The sequence below is a fragment of the Pseudophryne corroboree genome, chromosome 11 (genome assembly GCF_028390025.1).
Source record: "Pseudophryne corroboree isolate aPseCor3 chromosome 11, aPseCor3.hap2, whole genome shotgun sequence".
In the NCBI taxonomy this organism is placed as follows: Eukaryota; Metazoa; Chordata; class Amphibia; order Anura; family Myobatrachidae; genus Pseudophryne; species Pseudophryne corroboree.
Window position 1 is genome coordinate 19,274,687 of NC_086454.1, and position 15,923 is coordinate 19,290,609.

At 48.5% G+C, this 15,923-nt stretch overlaps 1 protein-coding gene across 1 annotated transcript in view; it reads right to left on the reverse strand.

Moving 5' to 3' along the window:
* Positions 1-15,923, reverse strand: part of LOC134968623 (mucin-19-like) — a 517,580-nt gene that overhangs the window by 467,350 nt on the left and 34,307 nt on the right. The window contains exons 21-23 of the mRNA XM_063944156.1: positions 14,781-14,854; positions 10,280-10,414; positions 8,226-8,345 (exon numbers count right to left, since the gene is read on the reverse strand). Coding sequence (XP_063800226.1) covers positions 8,226-8,345; positions 10,280-10,414; positions 14,781-14,854 — 329 coding nt within the window. The remainder of the gene's footprint in view (positions 1-8,225; positions 8,346-10,279; positions 10,415-14,780; positions 14,855-15,923) is intronic.

Below are 15,923 nucleotides of genomic sequence, written 5' to 3' on the forward strand. Positions count from 1 at the left end.
CGCGCCGCCGTTCTCCTCACAGAGCCGGAAGATAGAAGTCGGGTAAGTATATGAAGTAAGAAGACATCAAAGGCGGCAGAAGACTTCAGATCTTCAGAGAGGTACCGCGCAGCGGTCGCGCTGCGCGCCATTGCTCCCACACACACACAAGGCACAGCAAGGGCGCAGGGGGGGGCGCCCTGGGCAGCAATAATTACCTCTCATAAAACTGGCACCATTATCAGATACTGCGGAGACAGTATGTTATAAAACCCCCGCCAGTATAAACAGATGAGCGGGACCGAAGTTCGCCGTCAAGGGGGCGGGGCTTGATCCTCCAGCACTAACCAGCGCCATTTTCTCCACAGCATGCTGCAGAGAAGCTGCTCCCGGACTCTCCCCTGCTGAACAAGTAACAGGGGACAAAAAACGAGGGGAGGGGGCACATTTATTTGTTGCAAATTATATATATAAAAAGCGCTGTACAGGCCGGGACTTTGTTTTCAGTATCTAGTGGCGCTGGGTGTGTGCTGGCATACTCTCTCTCTGTCTCTCCAGAGGGCCTTATTTGGGGGCTGTCCCCATATTCATATATCCCAGTGTGTGTGTGTGTGTGTGGGGGGGGGGTCAGTACGTGTGTGTCGACATGTCTGAAGCGGAAGGCTCGTCTAGGGAGGATGCAGAGCAGATGGTGGTGGTGTCTCCGTCGGCACAGCCGACACCTGATTGGTTGGATATGTGGAATGTTTTAAATGCTAATGTGACCTTATTACATAAGAGATTGGACAAAGCAGAGTCCAATGAAAAATCAGGGAGTTAATCCATGGCTTTGACTGTGTCACAAGACCCTTCAGGGTCCCATAAACGTCCCTTTTCCCAGATAGCAGACACTGATACGGACCAGTGGCGTGCGGTGAGGTCAGTGGCTGGTGAGGCATGCCCGCTACCAGCACTATAGCTGGCGCCAGAGCCCGCTACTGTACTTCCACCCACGCCAGCTGCCAATGCCTGCTAAAGTCACCACCAGCTACAGCCCCCACCGCTAATTCCCAATCCGATGCTGCCGCCAATGCCCGTTAAGTCTGGGCAGCAGAGATGCCCGGGGTTAAGGACAGCAGCGGAGAGTCTGCCTGGAAGCGGGATTACAGCTGCAGGCCCCTTATACCCCGGCACAGATACAGTAATCACCCCCCCTCCCCTTACACCCCGGCACAGAGGCAGTAATCACTCCCCCTCCCCTTACACCCGGGACAGATGCAGTAATCACCCCCATCCCCCCTCCCCTTACTCCCCGGCACAGATGCAGTAATCACCCTTCCCTTGCTCCCCGGTACACACGCAGTAATCCCCCCTCCCCCCCCGCTTATACCCTGGCACACACACAGTATACACCCCCCCTCTGTATACCCTGGCACACATGCAGTATCCACCCCCCTTCCCTTACACCTGGCATACATGCAGTAATTACCCCTCCCCTCCCCCTATACCCTGGCACACACGTAGCGACTACCAACCACCCTTCCTTTCCTTATACCCCAGCACATAGCCACATATCCCCTTATACCCCAGCACATAGCCACATATCCACTTATACCCCAGCACATAGCCACATATCCACTTATACCCCAGCACATAGCCACTTATACCCCAGCACATAGCCACATATCCCCTTATACCCCAGCACATAGCCACATATCCACTTATACCCCAGCACATAGCCACATATCCACTTATACCCCAGCACATAGCCACTTATACCCCAGCACATAGCCACATATCCCCTTATACCCCAGCACATAGCCACATATCCACTTTTACCCCAGCACATAGCCACATATCCACTTATACCCCAGCACATAGCCACATATCAGGTAATATCTCCCCCCCCTTCCCCCTCCTCCTTCTCAGTGGCACATCTCCATGCTGAGCACGGCTGTGTACAGACCATGGGTTGCCCGGAGCTCTGAAACACAGAGCGCAGGGCAGCCCATGGTCAATACACACCAGCGTTCAGCGCACGGACACCGGGAGATGAGATCGGTTGGCTCTTTGGCTGTGCTGCTAGTACAGCGGCGGGGCGGAGCGGCCGATGGTAGTGGAGTACAGTATGTCTGGCTGCGGCGCCTCCCGTAATTGTGTTGCCGGCGCTTACCTGTAATGAACAACCCACGCGGCAGTGAGAGCGGGTACCCCCGGCAGTGAGAGCGGCAACCCCCGGCTGTGACAGGTGAGCGGGAGCAGCGGCGGCCTCAAGGAGTCCCTGTGGTGAAGGTGGGTTGGACCAGGGAGCGCTCTGAACCTGGTGCCCAATCACATCTTCCTCAGTGACAGGGACGGCCTTTCACATGCAAGCACGCCCCTGTCACTGAGGCACTCATACTAGTGCCGCTTACAGCCCTTTTTTTAAATGGGCTTTTTACTGCCCATTGTTTGGCGCCGCCCCCGTTTCTGACACTTTATCATTGGCTTCAGGAGGCACCACTCTTGGTGCCTCCAAAACTAATTTAAAGTTGCTTTAACATGGTAAAAATGATTACAGTAATATAAAGCATATACTTATGACACTTTGTGTCATAAGTATCATCTTTGTATTACTGTAATCATTAATGACAGGGGAGGCACTGCCTCCCCTGACTGCACGTCCCTGATACGGACACGGATTCCGACTCCAGTGTCGACTATGATGATGCAAGGTTGCACCCAAGGGTGGCCAAGAGTATTCAATATATGATTATTGCAATAAAATATGTTTTGCATATCACAGAGGACCCCTCTGTCCCTGACACAAGGGTCTGCATGTTTAAGGAAAAGAAACCTGAGGTAACGTTTCCCCCATCTCATGAGCTGAACGCTTTATTTGAAAAGGCTTGGGAAACTCCAGACAAGAGACTGCAGGTTCCCAAGAGAATTATTATGGCGTAACCTTTCCCCTCACAGGACAGGTTACGGTGGGAATCCTCGCCCACGGTGGACAAGGCCTTGACGCACTTGTCCAAAAAGGTTGCACTACCGTCCCCGGACACAGCAGCCCTCAAGGATCCTGCGGATCGCAGACTGGAAACTACCTTAAAATCAATTTATACGACTACGGTGCCCTGCTCAGACCGGCAGTAGCGTCGGCATGGGTGGGTAGCGCAATTGCAGCGTGGGCAGATAACTTGTCATCTGACATTGACACACTAGATAAAGATAGTATTTTGTTGACCTTGGGTCACATTAAGATGCGGCGTTATATATGAGAGAGGCTGCGAGAGATATTGGGCTGTTGGGTTCAAGAGCCAATGCCATGGCAGTTTCTGCTAGAAGGTCCCTGTGGACCCGTCAATGGACAGGTGATGCTGATTCAAAGAGACATATGGAGGCTTTGCCTTACAAAGGTGAAGTTTTATTTGGGGAGGGCCTCGCAAGACCTGGTTTCCACAGCTACCGCGGGTAAGTCTTCTTTTTTGCCATACGTTCCCCCACAGCAAAAGAAAACACCTCAATACCAGATGCAGTCCTTTCGGTCGCATAAGTTCAGAAAGGGTCGGGGCTCTTCCTTCCTCGCCAGAGGTAGAGGGAAAAGAACACCAGCTACGGCTAGTTCCCAGGAACAAAAGTCCTCCCCGGCCTCTACAAAATCCACCGCATGACGCTGGGGCTCTGCTGAGGGAGTCCGCACCGGTGGGGGCACGTCTTCGGCTCTTCAGCCAGGTCTGGGTTCAGTCGGTTTTAGATCCTTGGGTGGTCGAAATTGTATCCCAAGGCTACAAACTGGAGTTCGAAGAGGTGCCTCCACACCGATTTTTCAAATCGGCCTTGCCAGCTTCTCCCCCAGAGAGGGAAATAGTTTCAGCTGCCATACAAAAGCTGTGTCAACAGCAGGTGATTATCAAGGTTCCCCTAATGCAACAGGGGAAGGGGTTTTATTCAACCCTATTTGTGGTCCCGAAGCCGGATGGCTCGGTCAGACCAATTCTGAATCTAAAATCCCTGAACCTATATTTGCAAAGGTTCAAATTCAAGATGGAATCTCTCCGGGCTGTGATCTCCAGCCTGGAAGGGGGGGATTTTATGGTGTCACTAGACATAAAGGATGCATACCTTCATGTCCCCATATATCCGCCTCATCAGGCGTACCTGAGATTCGCTGTACAGGATTGTCATTACCAGTTTCAGACGTTGCCGTTTGGGCTTTCCACGGCCCCGAGAATTTTCACCAAGGTAATGGCGGAAATGATGGTGCTTCTGAGCAAGCAAGGAGTCACAATTATCCCATACTTGGACGATCTCCTGATAACGGCAAGATCAAGAGATCAGTTACTGAAAAGCGTGTCTCTCTCCCTGAGAGTACTACAACAACACGGCTGGATTCTAAATCTACCAAAGTCGCAGTTGGTTCCGACAACTCGGCTGTCATTTTTGGGCATGGTTCTGGACACGGAAAAAAAGAGGGGTTTTCTCCCAACGGAAAAAGCCCAGGAACTCCAGAACATGGTCAAGGACCTGCTAAAACCAAAAACAGTGTCAGTTCATCAATGCACTCGAGTATTGGGAAAGATGGTGGCGGCCTACGAGGCCATTCCGTTCGGCAGGTTTCATGCGAGAACTTTTCAGTGGTACCTTCTGGACAAGTGGTCAGGGTCCCATCTACAAATGCATCGGAGGATAAGCCTGTCCCCTAGGGCCAGGGTATCTCTCCTGTGGTGGCTTCAGAGTGCTCACCTTCTAGAGGGTCGCAGGTTCGGCATTCAAGATTGGGTTCTTGTGACCACGGACGCGAGCCTCCGAGGATGGGGAGCAGTCACACAAGGAAGAAATTTTCAGGGAATATGGTCAAGCCAGGAGGCTTGTCTACACATCAATGTGCTGGAATTAAGGGCCATATACAACGGCCTACAACAAGCGGAGAATCTTCTTCGCAACCTACCCGTTCTGATTCAGTCAGACAACATCACAGCCGTGGCGCATGTAAACCGCCAAGGCGGGACAAGGAGCAGAGCAGCAATGGCAGAAGCCACCAGGATTTTTCGCTGGGCGGAAAATCATGTAAGAGCTCTGTCAGCAGTCTTCATTCCGGGAGTAGACAACTGGGAAGCAAACTTCCCCAGCAGACACGATCTCCATCCAGGAGAGTGGGGACTTCATCAAGAAGTCTTTGCAGAGGTAACAAGTCGTTGGGGACTTCCTCAAATAGACATGATGGCCTCACGCCTCAACAAAAAGCTTTGGACGTATTGTTCCAGGTCGAGGGACCCTCAGGCAGTGGCGGTGGACGCCCTAGTGACACCGTGGGTGTTTCAGTCGGTCTATGTGTTCCCTCCACTTCCACTCATCTCAAAAATATTGAGAATCATAAGACGAACAAGAGTGCAGACAATACTCATTGTTCCAGATTGGCCTCGAAGGGCCTGGTATTCAGATCTTCAGGAAATGCTCACAGAAGATCCGTGGCCTCTTCCTCCCAAGGAGGACCTGTTGCAACAGGGGCCCTGTGTGTTCCAAGACTTACCGTGGTTACGTTTGACGGCATGGCGGTTGAACACCAAATCCTAGCTAGGAAAGGTATTCCGGGGGAAGTCATCCCTACTCTAATCAAAGCTAGGAAGGAGGTAACGGCGAAGCATTATCACCGTATCTGGAGGAAAAATGTATCTTGGTGTGAAGCCAAGAATGCTCCTACGGAAGATTTTCAGCTGGGTCGTTTTCTCCACTTTCTACAGGCAGGAGTGGATATGGGCCTAAAGTTAGGCTCCATTAAGGTGCAGATTTCGGCCTTATTTATATTCTTTCAGAAGGAATTGGCTTCTCTCCCAGAAGTCCAGACTTGTAAAGGGAGTGCTGCACATCCAACCTCCTTTTGTGCCCCCAGTGGCACCATGGGACCTTAACGTGGTGTTACAGTTCCTTAAATCACACTGGTTTGAACCTCTTCAAACGGTTGAATTAAAATTTCTCACTTGGAAAGTGGTCATGTTGTTGGTCTTGGCATCTGCGAGGCGGATGTCCGAATTGGCGGCTTTGTCTCACAAGAGCCCCTATCTGATTTTCCATGTGGATCGAGCAGAGTTGAGAACTCGTCCTCAATTGCTACCTAAGGTGGTTTCGTCGTTTCATATGAACCAACCTATTGTGGTGCTTGTGGCTATGGGTGACTTGGAGAATCCAAGTCCCTTGATGTAGTCAGGGCCTTAAAAATGTATGTAGCCAGGACAGCTCAGGTTAGGAAAACAGAGGCACTGTTTGTCCTGTATGCAGCCAACAAGGTTGGCGCTCCTGGTTCTAAGCAGACTATTGCTCGCTGGATCTGTAACACGATTCAGCAGGCTCATTCTACGGCTGGATTGCCGTTACCAAATTCAGTAAAGGCCCATTCCACTAGGTGGGCTCTTCTTGGGCGGCTGCCCGAGGCGTCTCGGCATTACAACTTTGCCGAGCAGCTACTTGGTCGGGTTCAAACACTTTTGCAAAATTCTACAAGTTTGATACCCTGGCTGAGGAGGACCTTGTGTTTGCTCAATCGGTGCTGCAGAGTCATCCGCACTCTCCCGCCCGGTCTGGAGCTTTGGTATAATCACCATGGTCCTTACGGAGTCCCCAGCATCCTCTAGGACGTAAGAGAAAATAAGATTTTAAACCTACCGGTAAATCTTTTTCTCCTAGTCCGTAGAGGATGCTGGGCGCCCGTCCCAGTGCGGACTATTTCTGCAAGGCTTGTATATAGTTGTTGCTTACATAAGGGTTATGTTACAGTTGAGATCAGTCTCTGGCTGATGCTGTTTTGTTCATGCTGTTAACTGGTTTAGTATATACCATGTTGTACGGTGTGTATGGTGTGGGCTGGTATGTATCTCGCCCTTAGATTAACAAAAATCCTTTCCTCGTACTCTTTGTCTACTCTGGGCACAGTTCTTTAACTGAGGTCTGGAGGAGGGGCATAGAGGGAGGAGCCAATTCACACCCATCTAAAGTCTTAGAGTGCCCATGTCTCCTGCGGAGCCCGTCTATACCCCATGGTCCTTACGGAGTCCCCAGCATCCTCTACGGACTAGGAGAAAAAGATTTACCGGTAGGTTTAAAATCTTATTTTGTATGCACGGATGTACACCAGGGAACAACATTGTTGCGTCATTAGCAGAAAGTCATAGACGCAACTACAGCAAAAGGCGCAAGGAAGGCCACAACTGTGCCCAACTCAGAATCAGACCCTATGAGGAGGAATCTCACCCCCTCAAGAGACCCCGCCCCCTCAACAGACCCTGCCCCCATTAGGGCTGCTTCCATAAAGTTCCTGGGCTGGTTTTCCATCCCAGTCCGCTCCGGGTTACACCAAGATACAGATTTCTCCTTAGGGACAGGGAGCTGAGTGCTGCATTGTTACATTATCGTGCAGTACCTGGCAACTGTCACTGGGCGGCAGTGCAGGCAGAGTCTTCGGGGGCAGCCCAACTCCAGGAATTGAGTAAGGCTTCCTGTGCTAAGAGCTCTTAGGTCAAAACCACACTCTGAAGCCCTACTCCTCTGAGGGAGGCAGTAACGTTCTCACGCGGTGCAGCCGGCATCTACAAGTGCGGCTCTTTGAGACTGATCTTATTTTGAGTTGTATAGATCCTCAGGTACATTATCTTGGCTGAGGGATAATTTTTATGAAGTATGCGGTTATCACAACTTGGCTTTGCACACATTTACATGCCTGATACGGGGTCACACGCTAAGTGCACGCAGTGCCGATGTTATAAGTACTGGGCGTGCAGCTGAGTCACACTGTCCATGATAAAATACAGAAGCGCGCAGACCAATCTATGTGCAGACTTTGCTTTGTGTATATGCACAAGGGGCATTATTAAATTCAGTCCCAACTGAGGCCCAGGGAGACAATTGTAAATAATGTCCTCTGTATAACCCATGTAAACATGTGGGGTCTATTCATGAAGCAGTGAAAAGAGTGGAGAAGTGAGCCTGTGGAGAAGTTGCCCGTGGCGTCCAATCAGCTGCTACGTGTAATTTTATAGTATGCAAATTATAAATGTTACTTCAATGCTGATTGGTTGCCATGGGCAACTTCTCCACAGGCTCACTTCTCCACACTTTTCACTGCTTAATGAATAGATCCCTTAAAGCTTTACTCTGATTGAGGCGGATGGTAATTACATTTTATATTTGTATTTCTAGCAGGCGACAGATGATTAGTGATCTGCGCCAATCTGGCTTTCTGATAACAGGTCACTATCAGCTGCTGCTAATGTATGACTATATCCTGTACTCACATTTGTCACCATGAAGTCTCTGACCGTCCAATCACAGAGGATCTTCTCTGACATCAGAGTTACTATGATGTCACCAAACGCCTTGGCTTCGCTGGATGGCCAGTACTGCTCACTATGCCCCTAAAATGATATTAGTCGGTGGTAACGCAATAATTCTTACCAGCATTCATAGAGCGTATCAGTAGCCTGTTTTTAATGTGCAGGTACGGGGAGCAATATATACTGGGTGATGAAAGGGCCAGTGTCCCACTGCTGTAAGGGGCATATTTATTAAAGTTACTGTATAGAATGTGCTACAGTATAGCATGTGTTACATAATGGATGGAATTCAATTGTTTTTCCACCGGCAGCCACTAAATGGCGCCCAAACTGAGCTATTCAATTGTAGCTCTGTTCAGGCATGATGGCTTCCAGCGTGTGGCAGAAATACGTGAAAAAGTGACCAGTTTGGGTGTCCAAACAGCACTTTTTGCGATTGCGCCCAGCATTTTGGTCGAGTTTAGCTGCTTTACATGGCTGAACCCGAACTCTTTGGGCGCGGTCAGCGTGAAAACTACATACAATTGAATATCGCCCTTGTGATCTCCCGTCACTTTAGATGGGAGATTGGGCATGATAATCAATTGAATACAGCCCAATGTATCAGTGTACAGAATGTGTTTCTGTATAGTTCAGAATGTGACAGGTACGGATTTAGGGGTGAATGCTCCCCTAGGCACAACAGTAACCCCCCCACACCTTTTTTTTGATGATAGCCTCACGTGCCTAATGGAAAATTCCCCACTGGTTACTGTACAGAGGGGTTCATTCCGAGTTGAACGCTAGCTGCATTCGTTCGCTGTGCAGCGACAAGGCAAAAAAAGGCACTTCTGCGCATGCGGCGCAATGCGCAAGCGCGGCGTACTATTACAACGAACGATTTAGTTTCACACAGGGTCTAGTGAAGCTTTTCAGTCGCACTGCTGGCAGCAGAGTGATTGACATGAAGTGGCCGTTTCTGGGTGTCAACTGACCGTTTTCAGGGAGTGTTCGTAAAAACGCAGGCGTGCCAGGAAAAACGCAGGCGTGGCTGGGCGAACGCAGGGCGTGTTTGTGACATCAACACAGGAACTGAACAGTCTGAAGTGATCGCAAGCGCTGAGTAGGTTTTGAGTTACTCTAAAACTGCACAAAAAAATTTGCCGCCGCTCTGCGAACCTTTCGTTCGCACTTCTGCTAAGCTAAAATACACTCCCAGTGGGAGGCAGCATATCGTTTGCACGGCTGCTAAAAACTGCTAGCGAGCGAACAACTCGGAATGACCACCAGAATGCGTTACTGTACAAAATGCATTACAGTATAGAATATGTTACTGCACAAAATGTATCACTGTACACATAATGGGGGGTATTCAATTAGGGCTGTTTTTTTTCACCTAGGCGAAAAAACGTAACCTTTCACTATTTTTAGGGCAAATGGGGATTCGCCCTATTTAATAGCAGGGCCTTTTTTTTGCCTAGCAAAAAATTCGACAGGAGCAAAAAACATGAGGATTGGTGAATGCACTTGTTTTCGTACCTGCGCCGGTGAAAATGCGATCCGTTTTTGACGATTTTGAGGCATTTGTCAGCAATGCCTTTTCGCTAAAAAAAAAAAGAAGTGAAATGGCATTGGCGAAAATGCCTTAAAAATGGGCGAAAACGGTCCACAATTGAATACACAGGGGGGTGATTATCAGAGCTGGGGTGTCTCTGGGCACTTGCAGGGTGCTCTGGATTGGTGATCCAGAACTAGCTAAAATGATTTATGATCAATGTCATAGACAAAACCAGTCATAAAATATGTGAACAAACAGAAGTGAATCCTGTCCCTCCTCTCACAACTGAGCCTAGGAATTACATATAAACACAATTTACTACATTTAATCTTTTTTTTCTGAATTTCTCAATAAGAAACATTTAGAAGGGGACAAAATTCTGATTCTCAATAAAAAATATTTCTTGAAAAAAAAATTCTGATTCTCTAGGGCGCTGTGATTCAAAATGCCACTGACATAATGTATTCCTGTACCACACCTTGCCATATTCCAGGCAGCTGGACAGCACGGCAATAGTGTTTATACGTTTCTCCCAGATCAGGGACCAGACGACTCTCCCAGCTCCCGGTAATGGGCTCTGAGCAGCAATAAATTCTGTTTTGCTTCTATACCCCTGAAACAGAAGAATAATATATAATATTGCAGAATAGCATATATAATAGTAAATACTATCTCCAAACATAAGATGTATCTGCTATATTTTTATATTGTGTTTTTATACTATACATTGGATATTTTAGATACTATTGACAATGGAATTGTCATCTACCTTTAATCAGTGCTGAAAGTAGGGTGGTATGAGGTGGTACGGAGTAGCATTAAGAAATATGGTGTTGGTACGCAGTGCCACCAGCCCACTGCTGGGGCATAATTTATAAGGGGCATTTTTGTGTGTGGGACATAAAATGGTGTCAGTGGCATAACTGTGTGTGGTATAATATGTAAGGCATTACAGCAGTGCCGTAACTAGGCATTTTAGCGCTGTGTGCAAGAAACGACATTGGCGCTCCCCCCCATGTAAGACAGGGGTAGTGTGTGCGCCGTAGGCGCGCAAAAATATATAGGGGCGTGGCTTCATGGGGAAGGGCGTGGCCACAAAATAATAGCAATTCATACTACGGTGCACAGTAGTCTCCATTATTCAAATTACGCTGCACAGTAGCGCCACTACACCAGATAGAGCCCCTTTTATACATTACAGCAGACAGCGTCCCCCTTTTTACACATTACGGCAGCCAGACCCCCTTTTTACACATTACGGCAGCCAGTCCCCATTTTTACACATTGCGGCAGCCAGTCCTCCTTTTTACACATTGCGGCAGCCAGTCCCCCTTTTTACACATTGCGACAGCCAGTCCCCCTTTTTACACATTGCGACAGCCAGTCCCCCTTTTTACACATTACGGCAGCCAGGCCCCCTTTTTACACATTACGGCAGCCAGTCCCCATTTTTACACATTGCGGCAGCCAGTCCCCCTTTTTACACATTGCGGCAGCCAGTCCCCCTTTTTACACATTACGGCAGCCAGTCCCCATTTTTACACATTGCGGCAGCCAGTCCCCCTTTTTACACATTGCGGCAGCCAGTCCCCCTTTTTACACATTGCGGCAGCCAGTCCCCTTTTTTACACATTCCGGCAGCTAGTCCCCATTTTTACACATTGCGGCAGCGAGTCCCCATTTTTACACATTGCGGCAGCGAGTCCCCCTTTTTACACATTACGGCAGCCAGTCCCCCTTTTTACACATTACGGCAGCCAGTCCCCATTTTTACACATTGCGGCAGCCAGTCCCTCTTTTTACACATTGCGGCAGCCAGGCCCCCTTTTTACACATTGCGGCAGCCATGCCCCCTTTTTACACATTGCGGCAGCCAGGCCCCCTTTTTACACATTATGGCAGACGGTGTCCCCCTGAGAGAGAGAGAGAGAGAGAGAGAGACATACTTACCATCTCCCCGCTGACAGGCTCCTCGTGCAGCTCCCTCGGTGCAGGCAGGTGAGAAGGAGGAGGAGGGAGGGGGACTGGAGCCGCAGCAGCGCTATTTCATTGGTAGTAAGCGCCGCTGCAGCAGCCCCGTCTCCTTCCATATTGGCTGCCCGGCGCTGCTGTGGATGCTGGGATGGAGGAACCACATCCCAGCATTCACAGCAGCGCCGGGCAGCCAATACGGAAGGAGAGGGGGCTTCTGCAGTGGCGCTTACTACCAATGAAATAGCGCTGCTGCGGCTCCAGTCCCCCTCCCTCCTCCTCCTTCTCCGCTGCCCGGCGCTGTAGCTCTCCTTCACAGCCCGGCGGCGGCGCACGGCGCAGACTTCAGAGGCATGTAATGAGTCAATTTGACTCATTACAGGCCGCTGGCCGTGCGCCCTCAGGGCAACTGCGCTGTGTGCCAAGCCCACTTGGCACACACGTAGTTACGGCCCTGCATTACAGTGTGGCATAATGTGTAATAGGCATTACGGTGTGTGGCATAATGTGTAATGGGCATTATGATGTTTGGTATATTGTGTAATGGGCATTACGTGTGCGGCATAATGTGTAATGTACATTATAGTGTGTGGCATAATGTGTAATGGGCATTATGATGTTTGGTATATTGTGTAATGGGCATTACGTGTGCGGCATAATGTGTAATGTACATTATGGTGTGTGGCATAATGTGTAGTGGGCATTACGGTGTGTGGCATAATGTGTAATAAGCATTACTGCGTGTGGCATAATGTGTAATGGGCATTATGGTGTGCGGCATAATGTGTAATGTGCATTACGGTGTGTGGCATAATGTGTAATGAGCATTACGGTGTGTGGCATAATGTGTAATAAGCATTACCGTGTGTGGCATAGTGTGTATTTGGCATTACGGTGTGTGGCATAATGTGTAATGTGCATTATGCTGTGTGGCATAATGTGACCGTGCCCCTATTGTTATGTAGCCACTCTCCTAGTTTTGAGTGACCACGCCCCCTCACAACACGTGACCACGACCGTTTTTACTATCAGTACCACTAAGAAAAAAATTCTACTTGCACTACTGCCTTTAATCCTCACAATCATCCTCCAGTGATCAATCACCATAGTCCACCATCAATTATCATCACCCATCCTTTGTCATAAAAACTGCCCTTATTTATTATAACTCATGCTCAATTATCATCATCACATCATCATACTCTGTCATCCTATATTGTTCAAGATCATTCCTGATTTTATCGGGATCTTCGTTAAGGGATAGTCATTCGTTTTATCGTTCTCTGTGTTTATGTTTTTAACATTTTGCTTTTTTCAATATTTCTGTTTGAATTTTTGGGATATGCAAAAGATCATTGACTTTAATGTTAATTTATAGATATATCATAAAAACTGAAAAAAATGCAAAAACATTGTATTTGCCATGTTAGAATTATAAACAGGGTAGAGGAGAGGGCATCAGGGGACAGGATCCCAGGGGAGGTGACCGAGTGTCAGGACAGGAGACAGGATCAGAGAGTAGTAGAGGATCCCATGGGAGGGTACCGGGTGTCAGAAGAGGGGACCGGGTGCCAGGAGAGAGAGAGATAACAGGATCAGAGAGTAGGAGAGGATCCCATGGGAGGGGACCGGGTGTCAGGAGAGGGGACAGGATCAGAGAGTAGGAGAGGATCTCATGGGAGGGTACTGGGTGTTAGATGAAGGGACCGGGTGCCAGGAGAGGGGGAACAGGATCACAGAGTAGGAGAGTGTGAGTAACCGTATAGGAAGTACTGGTGGGAATAGAATATGATAACAGTAATGATAATTGGCCTAATTCAGACCTGATCGCTGCTGCAAATTTGTTAGCAGTTGGGCAAAACCATATGCACTGCAGGTGGGGCAGATATAACATGTGCAGAGAGTTAGATTTGGGTGGAGTGTGTTCAATCTGCAATCTAAATTGCTGTGTAAAAATAAAGCAGCCAGTATTTACTCTGCACAGAAACAAAATAACCCACCCAAATCTAACTCTCTCTGCACATGTTACATCTGCCCCACCTGCAGTGCACATGGTTTTGCCCAACTGCTAATAAATTTGCAGCAGCGATCAGGTCTGAATTAGGCCCAATGTCCAGATACATAAAACTTGTTTAAATGATGATGAAGCCCGTGAGCGACTACAAAAAATTAAGATTAATAAATCTCCGGGGCCTGATGGACTACACCCAAGGGTTCTAATGGAGCTACCTCAGAAATAGCAAGGCCATTATACTTAATCTTCAAAGATTCTATTACATCAGGCAAGGTTCCTTGGGACTGGTGTATAGTAGATGTAGTGCCATTATTTAAAAAGGAAAGTAAATCTAATCCTGGAAATTACAGACCGGTAAGTCTGACATCTATAGTGGGGAAACTACTTGAAGGTATATTAAGGGAGAGCATTCAGGAGTACTTGGGGTGCTTCAAGATCATTAGTAGGAACCAGCATGGGTTTGTGAGGGATAGGTTATGTCAAACTAATTTAATTAGCTTCTATGAAGTAGTGAGTGAGAACTTAGAGCTAGGAAACGCTGTGGAGTTGTCTTTTTAGATTTTGCGAATGCCTTCGACATAGTACCTCACATGAGGATGATTCTTAAATTAAGAGAGCTTGGTCTTGGAGACAGCATTTGTACTTGGATCAAAAATTGGATGGAAAATAGGGAACAGCGAGTGGTGGTCAATGGAACATTTTCGATCTGAGCTAAAGAATTAAGTGGTGTACCTCGAGGGTCTGTGCTAGGGCCACTTCTGTTGAACGTATTTATAAATGACATAGGAGAGGGTCTTGAGATTAACGTGTCCATTTTTGCAGATGACACTGATCTGTGTAAGATAATTCAGATCAGGATGTTGACTCTCTTCATAACGTCTCAACTAAACTGGAGGTTTGGGCAGCTAAGTGGAGTATGAGGTTAACATAGAGAAATGTCAAGTTTCCTCGATCACCCTACTGGCTCCATGGTTCATCCTCAGTGATTACTTACCGGAATGTAGCTGGCATTAATGTGCCTCATGTCTGAGTCATGAAAGGTTGAGAGTTTGACAGGAGTCTTATCATCTACAATGTAATGCAATATTAGTGAGTACTATAAGTAACCGCACAGCATAAATACTAATGCATTAATAATACTGTCATGCAATAGACTATCAGATGGCTTCATATTCAACTACAGGAAGCTGGTGTATAAAGAAAATGTACTCCCCCCCGAGAACCACGGGCTAACGGCCCAAACCTGACCAACTCCTGCGACTGTATGATGTAATCAGGAATGTCAGAAAAAAGCCAGAGAATGGCTGTCAGCATGCTGATTGGTGGATGGCTGTAGCTATCCACCAATCAGAGTGCGGACAGCCATTCACTGTATGGAAGAGACCTGGAGAGACGGAGCAGGGCTGCAGGAGGGGCATGTTATTATTTGTTTATTGGTTAATGGGTGTGTAGGGGCCCCAGGGCATTCCTTTGCCCAGGGCCTACATTGCTGTGACGACAGCCCTGCTGTGGGCACTAGGATCTTGCGCCGGACTCTGCAGCTTCCGGACAGTCAGACGTTCTGGAGCCCCTTTGTTTATAAGTCATCGCACCGAAACTGAGCCTTGCCAGGCACGGAGATACCTCTTCCTATGCTTCCCCTGCAAGCTCCTATGCTACCATCTCATCCTCTGTGGCTACTCCACCATGCACCGCCAGGAGAACCAGTAGCTCTGCCCCAGCACCCCCCCCCCCCCTCCCCCCTCCAGTACTGGGGGCATGAAACAATTGCAGAAGCTGCTCCTTTGCCAACACTTCGGGTCTACCCTTCCCTTCACTGGTACTGACCTCCCGTACACAGACCAGAGTGGCAAGAATCTCACTGAGCCCAACAAAATAGAGGTGACCCCTCACAGCCCACTGAGCAGCAGACACACCCCTCTGTGGTCAGCACCGCTACCCCCCAGATACAGACATAGTAGAGAGAAGTACTAGGATATATTAGGGGCACCTTTAACAGGAACTATGAGAGTAGTCTGGACTGGTACACTGTGCCACTGGCCAGGGCTGGTGAAGGCAGGTGTAGAAGAGCTGTTGGGGGGACTGGGATGGAGGAAGCGGGCATAGGGGGAGCGGGAGGTAGTGGAGCAGCCGGATA